Source organism: Panthera uncia (assembly GCF_023721935.1).
Source record: "Panthera uncia isolate 11264 chromosome B2 unlocalized genomic scaffold, Puncia_PCG_1.0 HiC_scaffold_24, whole genome shotgun sequence".
NCBI lineage: Eukaryota > Metazoa > Chordata > Mammalia > Carnivora > Felidae > Panthera > Panthera uncia.
This window is the reverse complement of record NW_026057580.1, coordinates 9,827,210-9,838,953: the sequence shown is the minus strand read 5'-3', so window position 1 is coordinate 9,838,953 and position 11,744 is coordinate 9,827,210. Positions and strand designations below refer to the sequence as shown.

The following is an 11,744-nucleotide window of genomic DNA, read 5'->3' as shown; positions in this document are numbered from 1 at the left end:
TGTCATTTGCAAATATCTTTTCCCATTCCGTTGGTTGCCTTTTAGTTTTGTTGGTTGTTTCCTTTGCTGTGCAGAAGCTTTTTATCTTCATAAGGTCCCAGTAATTCACTTTTGCTTTTAATTCCCTTGCCTTTGGGGATGTGCCGAGTAAGAGATTGCTACGGCTGAGGTCAGAGAGGTCTCTTCCTGCTTTCTCCTCTAAGGTTTTGATGGTTTCCTGTCTCACATTCAGGTCCTTTATCCATTTTGAGTTTATTTTTGTGAATGGCGTGAGAAAGTGGTCTAGTTTCAACCTTCTGCATGTTGCTGTCCAGTTCTCCCAGCACCATTTGTTAAAGAGACTGTCTTTTTTCCATTGGATGTTCTTTCCTGCTTTGTCAAAGATGAGTTGGCCATACGTTTGTGGGTCTAGTTCTGGGGTTTCTATTCTATTCCATTGGTCTATGTGTCTGTTTTTATGCCAATACCATGCTGACTTGATGATGACAGCTTTGTAGTAGAGGCTAAAGTCTGGGATTGTGATGCCTCCTGCTTTGGTCTTCTTCTTCAAAATTACTTTGGCTATTCGGGGCCTTTTGTGGTTCCATATGAATTTTAGGATTGCTTGTTCTAGTTTCGAGAAGAATGCTGGTGCAATTTTGATTGGGATTGCATTGAATGTGTAGATAGCTTTGGGTAGTATTGACATTTTGACAATATTTATTCTTCCAATCCATGAGCAGGGAATGTCTTTCCATTTCTTTATATCTTCTTCAATTACCTGCATAAGCTTTCTATAGTTTTCAGCATACAGATCTTTTACATCTTTGGTTAGATTTATTCCTAGGTATTTTATGCTTCTTGGTGCAATTGTGAATGGGATCAGTTTCAGGAAGATAACTTTAAATTGAAAAATTAATTTTCTTTAAGAGAGAGCATGAACTGGGAGGGGGTGCAGAGGGAGAGAGAGAATCTTAAGCAAGCTTTATGCTCAGCATGGAGTCTGAGGCAGGACTTGATCCCATGACCCTGGGATCATGACCTGAGCCGAAATCAAGAGTAGGATGCTCAACTGAACTGAGTCATCCAAGTGCCCCTGAAAAATTAAATATGTTCAATCGTGTCCTGGGGGTAGTTGGACAAGCATGGGATTTAGAGTCGAAAAGTCAGTGTTTAGAACTTCAATTTTACTTTCTATGAGCTATGTGCCTTTTGGTTAGATAATGTCCTTGAACTTCACTTTTCTCATCTCTAATACCGGTAAATATAGACTCAACAAACATGGCTTTTTGAATTACAACTCTCCTCTTTTCTCCCATTCTCTGCCCTTTTAACAACCTCCTTCCTTCCTGTTGCTTCTGAGTGAAAGAAGATATTTTGTTTTCCTGAAATCATTGTAGGCAGCTAAAACCATTCGAATTCTCTCTTCATTCTTAATCAATGGACTTTTTATTTTCTAAAGCTCTCATTAATTTCAGGTAAAATGCTCAATGATGGAGAAGGAAAAGAAGATGAGGGACAAGGCTAACCACAGTTAGGACATGATCCCCAGGTCTGTGATACACCAAAGAGAATAGAATTGAGAAACAGAAAAGGAACTTACCCCTTTGTTCTCCTGGCTGTTTGGCATTTTTTGTTGCTGTTTTTGATTTGGGGAGTATCAGAATAGGGAACCCCTGGGAGCACCAACCCCTGAGTGTCAGTGGTGGCTCAAGGAGGTAGGGGATTAGATATCTTCATTGTTGCCATTTAAACCTGGGGGCACCTTGAATTGAATTGGAGAAAAGTAAAGGAACTTACCAATACTTGATTGAGACAGTGCTAAAAGAAAACAAAGTAAGAATGAGATCTTTGTGTTTCAGGGAGAACTTCAGATTCCACAGCTACTATATAGGAAGAGGTTGTGGGAAAGAAGACTGCCATGGGTCACATCCCGTTTTCTATGATCAGGTGCAATGCAGTGTTGTGGGCAGATGGATATCCATTTAAGGATTCGTTTTGGGGTATAAATTTTAGGCTTTTGTGTATTTCCTCAGTAATACTCTTATGGTAGGGTAGGATTGCAAGACCTCCTCAACCTATCTTTTAAGTTCTCCTAGTAAGAGAATAACAATGTTTAGGGAGATTGCTAGTTTCTTAGTCCATGGAAACTTTTCTGCCTCTTTGTTTTTCTTCTTTCCAGATCCTGCTGTTTTTGTTCTGTTTTCCTTCTCTACCTATCTTTCTCCTCCTCTTCTATCTCAGTTTTTTCTCTTTTTTCCCCTTTGTTTGAAAGATCTTTTGCAGCAAACTATTGCTACTTAATAGCTTCAACAAGGGGTCTCTACTTTTTTCAAAAATCATTTGTTTCCTGTGGGATGTTTAATACCAAGAAAACAAAATCAGGACATCCTTAGATATTAGAAGATAAAGAGTCAGGGTAGGGAAAATGGCATTGCTTGCTATCAAGATGGATATTTCACCCTCTCCTCTAATCACTTGGAAAAGTTGGGCACAGTATTTTTTAAAGTTTTAAAATATGAAGCTTAACTTGAAAACTAGTAAGAGAAGTCTCCAAAAGTCCTATATCAAGAGGGAACCCATAATTTCAATAGCGAGTAAGAGGTTTCATCACCCATATATCTTTTTGAGAGGTTGGGTTTTCAACACATAATCAGGAGTGAAAATTAAGGCCACAGACCTCATGCCTTGGAAGAACCTGGAACTAGCCATCTTGTATATCTAAAGCTCACATAAGCACTATCTGTGAAAAAGGCACCATTAATCTAGATCTGTTTGTCAGGGTTTGTCAGGAAGTGATCTGTTTGCACCAGGCTATGGCTGGAAATTGAGTCTCTAGCAATCATAGAACTCTCAGGGTAAGCCAAGTTCAGGTATAAGGCTTACATTTGAACCATTCGTGTAGTTTCCCTACATTCATGTAGGGAAGAAACTATGAATGCAGAAACAGTCATAAAAACTAACCTATGAAATCTATGCATTAATAGGATTATTACACAATGGGAAGTTTATGAGGAATTCAAACAAGTGGTAACTAATGAGCTCACAGACTAAAGTTAAAATACATTTGAAGAGACTTAATGACATGACTGATAGCCACAACAGTTGGGGTAACACATATAAAAAGGGGAATTCAAAAGGAATTTTTAACCAAGTGTGTTTAGTATATTTGGAGATGTGAAAGAAGGAATGGAGTCCATAAAACTTTAAGAAAGCATTAATCAGGAGCAAATACATTTGATAAAGGGCAAAATGGAAATAGCAGATATAGAAAATACAGTCATTAAATTATAAAATCATTAGGTGAGAAAACAAAGAAAAGAGACTTAACTGAAGAAAGAATTAATGAATGGTAAATATGAGGGAAATTATCCAGGAACGAGTATCAAGAAATAAGGAGATAGTGTGATAGAGATTGCTTTGCTGTTCACCAAAGTAATTTCCTTTTTCTCCAAGGCACATATGTGGTGGATAGGATCCCCACCGCCCCCCGAGTTGTCCCTGTCCTAATCCCTGTCCATGGAACCTGAATATGTTAGGCTACATGGCAAAAGGGATTTAAGGCTACAGATGGAATTGAGGCTGCTAATCAGTTGACCTTAAATAGGGATATATATTATCCTGGATTATCTGTGTGGGCTCAATGGAATCATGAGACTCTTTGAAATTGGAAGCAGAGGATTAAAAGGTGTCAGATAAAAAGACATGACAATGGAAGAAGGCTAGAGTGTTGTGTGGGTGTGGGTTGGTTAATTTTTGCTAGTTCTGAAGATGGGGAATGGGGGACCATGAAGCAAGGAATATCTAGAAACTGAAAAAGCAAAGAAACAGGTTTGCTCCTAGAATTTCAGAAGCAATGCAGCCCTGCTGACACCCTAGCCCAGTGAGACATGTGTCACATTTCTAACATGTAGAACTAAGATAATAAATTTGCATTGTTTTAGGCCATTAAGTTTGTGGTAATTTGTTTCAGTAGCAAAAGCAAACTAATACAACATGGTTAAACTATTTCCCCCAGATTCTCTTGCAGTTAGGTGGGGCTATACTTTTGAGTTGTAGCCAATGTAATTGTCAAAGTGATATGTACAATAACATCCAGGCTTCCCCATAAAACCCTCCCACTCATGCTGTCTACTCTTCTTCTCCTGTGCTCACTTAAGATAGATAGATGTGATAAACCTAGAAGCCGTTAGTTGAAAATGGTGGAAATACATAGGATAAGATGAACTTTCTTGGGGGCACCTGAGTGGCTTAGTCACTTAAGGGTCTGACTTTTGATTTCAGCTCAGGTCATGATCTCATGGTTCTTGAGTTTGAGCCCTGCATCCGGCTCTGTGCTGACAGTGAGGCCTGTTTGGGATTTTCTCTCTCTCCCTCTCTGTCTGCCCTGCATGGGTTCTCTTCCTCTCTCTCTCTCTCTCTCTCTCTCAATCTCTCTCTCTCAAAATAAATAAACTTAAAAAAAAAGATGAACTTGCTTGCTTAAGTCATTGCTGAGAGGAGAGCCAACTACCAATCAGGCATCCCTGATTTTACATAATAAAAGAATTTTATGAATAGAACCACTGAGATTTTAAGATTCATCTGTTACAAGGTCACAGACTAAATTAATAAAGATGAGATAGACAAAAGAGAAGTTAGCAGGCCAGAAAGATGAGAGGAGAATCTTTACATATATTTGATAGTAATCTTAGGAGAGACTGTAGGGCACTTGTGAGAAGCACCGGGTGTTGTATGTAAGTGATGAATTACTGAATTCTGCTCCTGAAACCAATATTGCACAGTATGTTAACTAAAATTTAAATAGAAAATAAAAAAAGGAGAGACTATAGTTTGTTAGATAAGTATAGAGGTAGTTATAAAAATGGGATATATTCATAGCAGTTAATGTCAAGAATTTTCTATAATTAAAGAAAGATACGAGTCCACAGAATGGAAAATCTTGAGTTGTGAGCAAGATAAACGAAGTTAATCTCAAACCCAGATACATCATAATTAAAATGAAGAATACAAGGATAAAGAGAAAATCTTAAAGCCATATTTACTTAGGAACCATCAAACTAGTAGCAGATTGTTATCAACAATAAGAAATGCCAGAAGGAAATGGAACAAATCTTCAAAATCTTGAGAGAAAAGAAATGTTAATTATATACTTAGATAAACTCTCACGATTGAGGGTGAAGTAAAGGTATTTTAACTCATAAAGGGCTTAAAGAAATTTTCACACACATATAGGACCTTAAGAATGACTAAAGGATTATACTTGGGCAAGAATTAAGGAGAAGGCGGCACAGGCTATGACAAACAATTATAAACAGAGAAAATGCTGACATTTTTTTAAAGTCTATTTATAAAAGAGTCAATTTTGTATAAAATTTTGTTTTTGAAAATCATACTATAGGGGCACCTGTGTGGCTCAGTCAGTTAAGCATCTGACTTTGGCTCAGGTCATGATCTTACAGCCCGTGGGTTCAAGCCCCACATTGGGTTCTCTGCTGACAGCAGAGCCTGGAGCCTGCTTCAGATTCTGTGTCTCCTTCTCTCTCTGCCCCTTCCCTTTCACACTCTGTCTCTCTTTCAAAAATAAACATTAAAAAAATTTTTTTAAATCATACTATATGGAAGATGTTGAAAGGGAAGACAGTCTGAAGAGGCTATTGTCTACTCTTGGAGGAAGAAAAAGATACTGATTAGTTTTTTGTTTTTTGTTTTTGTTTGTGTTTTTTTGCAAAAATCAAGAAGTATGCATGTTACAAATGTAAGGATGAAGCAAACAAAAGCTACCAAACAGATAAAGCAAAAGGAACAAAATCTAGCAATCTAATAGAAAGTAGGAAAGAAGATTTAAAAAATAAAAGAACAAAACCTGGTAAATAGAAAATGCAATAAAACTGGCATAACTTAGATGAAATATATCAGCAATTTACAATAAATGTAAAATGGACTAAATTTATTTGAGAAAAAATTTTATAATGGTTAATATGCATAGTCATGCAATATGCTATTTAAAAAAGATACAAGTTGGGGCGCCTGGGTGGCGCAGTCAGTTAAGCGTCCGACTTCAGCCAGGTCATGATCTCGCGGTCCGTGAGTTCAAGCCCCGCGTCAGGCTCTGGGCCGATGGCTCGGAGCCTGGAGCCTGTTTCTGATTCTGTGTCTCCCTCTCTCTCTGCCCCTCCCCCGTTCATGCTCTGTCTCTCTCTGTCCCAAAAATAAATAAAAAATGTTGAAAAAAAAAAATTTAAAAAAAAAAAATAAATAAAAAAAAAAGATACAAGTGAGACAAAAACAAACTGTGAAGTTGAAAATAAAAGGATAGAAAAATAAATAACAGGCAGATACATATTACAACAAAGATGTTGGAGCAATACTGGTATCAGATAATGTGGAACTTAGCCAGAAGTGTTACTGAGTCTATGAATGGACATGGTATCATTGAACAAAGCAAAATTTCATAAAAAAGAACAATTATGAACTTGTATACATCTAACAAAAATCAAAATATGTAAAGGAAAAATGGGAAGTATTAAAAAGAAAAATGACATCAAAAGGAGACAGTTGTAGTTGTCTTAAACATCTTTTTGAAACTAGTATATCATGAAAAAGAATAACAATAGAGAACATTTGAATATTAATAAGTTTGGGCTGATAGTACATCTGTGTAAAATCCTGAGGTAAAATCCTGAGCCCAAACCAATAAAAAATATTCTTTGAAAGTTTACTTCCAGATACTCAAAAGTCTCAACACACTTCAGAGAATCTAAATTATACACATCCCACTTTTGTATCATAATACAATACAATTTTAAATCAATAATAAAGCTAAAATGGATTAAACTAAAACACTTTTTATGTAACTTATTTGTTAAAATTATGGAAATTATGAAATGTTTAAACTGAAAGTCAAAGACAATGCTATATATCACAGCTTTTAGTAGCATCAGAATGGATCTAAATGCTTATAAGAAAATAAGAAAGTCTTAAAATTTATGCAGAGTTTCACATATTAAACTAGGAAAAGGAAGAAAAAGTAGAAAGAAGGAAATACTAAAAATAAAAACAGAAACTAATAAAATAGGGAAAAATAATTAGTAGATGTTTAACAAAACCAAAATTTATTTTTGCTTTTTTAAGTTTTTATTTATTTATTTATTTTGAGGAGATAGAGGAGCAGAGAGGAAGAAAAAATCTCAAGCAGGCTCCGTGCTGTCAGTGTGGAGTCCAACGTGCAGCTCAAACCCATGAACCGTGAGATTGTGCCCTGAGCTGAAACCAAGAGTTGCATGCTTGACTGACTGAGCCACCCCAGGGCCCCCACCATTGAGCTTTTAATAGATTAATAGGTAGGAACAACTATCTTTGGCATGAATGATCAAAGAAAGAAGGCACAAGCCCAGTGATGCTAGGAACAAAAATAGGACATGTCCATAGATAGAGTGAACAATTTTTAGAATAATGAAATAATTTTATGACATTAAATAAAAAAAATTAATTAAAATACATTCAAACTTATTAATAAGATTTTTGTTAGCAAACTAGAAATTGAAAGGAATTGTCTTAACCCAATAAAAGGGAGCTGCCAAATGGAAGCAAGCATCACATTTAATGGTGAAACCAGAGGCATTCCTGCTAAAGTCAGATACCAAGAGGGATGCCTATGATCATTGCTGGTATTAACATTGTGTTGGATATTTTGGGCAAAACAATAAAATAAGGAAACAGTTTTAAGAACTGAAAAGAAAACTCAAAATTGTTAGTTTTGGAGATAGGATTTTATATACAAAATCCAAGAGACTCTAAATTATTAAAACTCCTAGAGCTCAGCAGGCTGGCTAGATCCAAAATCTCTTCCAAAAGTACAACATACAATTATTTATATAGTGGCAATAATTATTTGTAAAATCCAGTAGAAAAAAATGTCATTGACAACAAAAACAAATATGTGCATAGGAATTAATATAACAATAGATGCTCCAGACCCTTTAGAGAAAATTATAGAACATTATTGAAGGTCATATAAGAAGATTTGAATAATAGATACATCATCGTATTAATGCATGGGAAGAACTGATTTTATAAATGTATAGACTCAGTGAAATTCCAGTGAAGTCCTAGTGTGACTCATATGAACTTCAGAAATGGATTCTTTTTTTTAATAGAATTTTTTAATGTTTATTTTATTTTTGAGAGAGAGAGAGAGAGATTGAGACAGAGAACAAGTGTGGGGGAGGGGCAGAAAGAGAGGGAGACACAGGATCCGAAGCAGGCTCCAGACTTTGAGGTGTCAGCACAGAGCCCAACTCAGGGCTTGTGAGTGTGAACTCACAAGCCACGAGATCATGACCTGAGCCGAAGTCAGTGCTTAACCGACTGAGCCACCCAGGCGCCCTGAGAAATGGATTCTAAAATTTGTTTAAAAATAAAGGTCCAAGAATAGCCAAAACATTTCTGAAAAGAACAACAAAGAGAATGTGCTGTTCCTCATAATACATGTCTTGAAGCTTTAGTAATGGAAGAAATTTAGGATCTATTAAGCAAAAGACAAAAGTTCACTGAAACAGAAGAGAAAATCAGGGAAAAACTAAGCATGAGATAAAAGAGGTGTTACAAATCAGTGGAGAAAGAATGTGTGAGTTAATAAATTCAGTTGGAATAGTTGGTTTCCAGAAGAAAATTTTTCTTTAGAAAAATTAGACCTTTATATTTATAAACAAACAAAAAAATCCCAAATGCAGAAACCTCCATTTGGATTAAGGTTCTATATGTAGAAAGAGAAACTTTGTAACTATTAAGAGAAAGCATAGTATAACATCTTTGTGATATCTAGGAAAGAAAGACCAAAAAAAGCACAAAATATAAAAGAAAACAAAAGATTGACAAATATTATTACAACAAATTGTGTGTGTGGTTGGAGAGGAGGGAGAATGGAACCTTCTAAATGTCAAGAGACACCACAAAATTTTAAAAGTAAGAGAATTTGAGGAAACATTTCTAAATATTTAACAAAATATAAAAGATTAGTTTTCAAAATTATAAAGAATTTCTGCAATCAATAACCTAATGGATAAATCGGTGAATGAATAGTTTGTGTAAGGTGAAGCCTAAGTGGGTAACATACATACAAGAAAATTCTCAGTTTCAGGAATGAGCAGGAAAATGCAAATTAAAAATTTTATACCTATCAAAGTGGCAATATTGCGGAAGTATGATGGAATTGGGGTTATTAATTCAGGGAAGTGGGAAACTTTTACACATTTTGGTGTGCCTGCTATGTAACTACCATGGAATTCAATTAAACAACAGATAGTATAGTAAAAATGTGCTTAAGTTACATAAATGTTATATACATGACAATTCATTAATCCCATTACAGCGTGTCTACTCTGGATAAACTGTTTTCCAAATTACTTAAGGACATTTCGCAAGCAATATTTATGATAGCAGAAATTGCAAACATTGAGAATGCCTCAGTAGGAGACAGAATAGAAAAAAACGTATTTGTAAGTTGGAATATTTATTTAGCACTTAAAATGCATACCTTGGATTTCTATATATTTTCAGTATTACAATATTTTGGAGGAAAAAAGCAAGCTGTAATGATACTTTCAAAATGATGTCATTTTAGTAAAAATTTTTTTTTTTCAACGTTTTTTTTTTTTTTTAATTTTATTTTTGGGACAGAGAGAGACAGAGCATGAACGGGGGAGGGGCAGAGAGAGAGGGAGACACAGAATCGGAAACAGGCTCCAGGCTCCGAGCCATCAGCCCAGAGCCTGACGCGGGGCTCGAACTCACGGACCGCGAGATCGTGACCTGGCTGAAGTCGGACGCTTAACCGACTGCGCCACCCAGGCGCCCCATCATTTTAGTAAAAATTTTAAAGAAATACATACAATACTATATATTGTTCAGTCATACATAGAGATTATATAAACAGATGAAAATAAATTTAAGATTATGGTACGTTATAGAGTTTGGGAAGTGGGGAGAGTGGAATGGGTATAGGGATGGGGACAAAAAGGATTTCTAGATTATCTGTCACTTGAGAAATATGACAAAATATCAGTTGTGAAACCTAGGGTGTGGATTTACAAGTGTCAATTATTTTTGCACTTTAATTTAAAAATTTCTTCAAGAGACAAAAAGACAAATACAAAAACTACAAAGTGTGCAAACCAGATGACAGTGGAAAAGCCACAAGGAACTTACCTAGGGAATTGAATGATGGTGCTAAAACATACAGAAGCGTGAGGTGAATCATCAGAATTTTGATTCCTGACCTTTCCATATCAGTGTCAGTCATCATGCCCTCTTAGGAGTTGAAGCCCAGGCCCAGGCCCAGGCCCAGGGAGACCCACTGACCTGGTGGTGAGAACTGGAGGCCACTCCCAACTTCATCCTTTCAGTTTCTAATAAGGGTTTTTCTACTTTTAGTAGACAGATGTTATTTCTATGAAACTCTGTGGCTTACATTTTTCTCTGTCCTTCTCTCTCCCTCCCTCCTTTCCATCCCCTTTTCTTTTCTTCTATTTTATTTCTATTTCTTTCCTTTTTTCTCACTCATCATTTCCTCTATTTTTTTTCCCTTTCCTCTCAGTCAGTATGGAAACTAACAGACCAAGTTTGGAAACTGACAGTTTATTATTGTCAGACTATTCTAAACCAGCGTTCGGAGACTTTATCTGTTGCTTAATATTCGTATGAACTGATGGTTTCTCTCTTTCCTCAAAGTGTTTACAATCTAGAGAAGTATTACTGATGGGAAGCAAATTTTTGTTGAATTTTGTTGAAAAACAAGACAATACTTAACTGTAATCTCCTTTGGATCCCTCTGAAAACACAAGTAAAACCAAGAAAAATCAGTTTGGATATTCTATTTCTGTAGTTTTGATATCATCAGAGAGGATTATCCAATCAACACCGTCAAAGAGTCAAATAGTCAAGAAACTAGAGGCAAAATCTTTTCATGGCTTAATTTATGAGTCAAATGACAAGACAAAGCAGGCAAAGGTTAATGAAGGTAAATATGTAGTGAGAAGAAATAACAAACTATACATGGAAAGAAACACTGAAGCAGACGAATATATTAGTTATAAAGTAAGTTGAGGCCAAGTAAGAGAAAAATGGCAAAATATTGACTCAGCTGACTGAGAATTCAAGTTTAATGAAGAGATGGGAAATTATAATGAATACACACACACACACACACGCACACACACATATCTATTGTGATTGGATGTGCATCCTATAGCTTAAAACTTATTTCTTAGTGATGTCATGGAAACATTTTCTAAAAGACCTGGAGACAGACAAAGCAAATTACACAAAAAGTTGTCATGCTATTGTTGCTATTGTTTTAATGAAAAGTGTAAAAATAAATAATACCAACAAGCTGGAAGTGACTTAAATTATGTTGCATGATGGTCTAATTTGATATTTTCCTAATGTATAAGTAAAGATCTACCCAGAAGTGTAAAGACAGCATGTATTTTTTTTCTCATCCCCTTTCTTAAAATGAGTGCTTTCCAAACCACACTCAGATATCACCTCACGCCAGTCAGAGTGGCCAAAATGAACAAATCAGGAGACTATAGATGCTGGAGAGGATGTGGAGAAACGGGAACCCTCTTGCATTGTTGGTGGGAATGCAAATTGGTGCAGCCACTCTGGAAAACAGTGTGGAGGTTCCTCAGAAAATTAAAAATAGACCTACCCTATGACCCAGCAATAGCACTGCTAGGAATTTACCCAAGGGATACAGGAGT

General features: G+C 35.9%; 1 protein-coding gene across 5 annotated transcripts in view; it reads right to left on the bottom strand.

Annotated features, from left to right (window-relative positions):
• The window catches only part of TSBP1 (testis expressed basic protein 1), a 217,663-nt gene that overhangs the window by 193,321 nt on the left and 12,598 nt on the right, over positions 1 to 11,744 (bottom strand). For all 5 annotated transcript variants that reach the window (XM_049653493.1, XM_049653494.1, XM_049653495.1 and 2 more), the window contains exons 8-9: positions 10,790 to 10,810; positions 1,780 to 1,800 (exon numbers count right to left, since the gene is read on the bottom strand). In XM_049653493.1, coding sequence (XP_049509450.1) covers positions 1,780 to 1,800; positions 10,790 to 10,810 — 42 coding nt within the window. The remainder of the gene's footprint in view (positions 1 to 1,779; positions 1,801 to 10,789; positions 10,811 to 11,744) is intronic.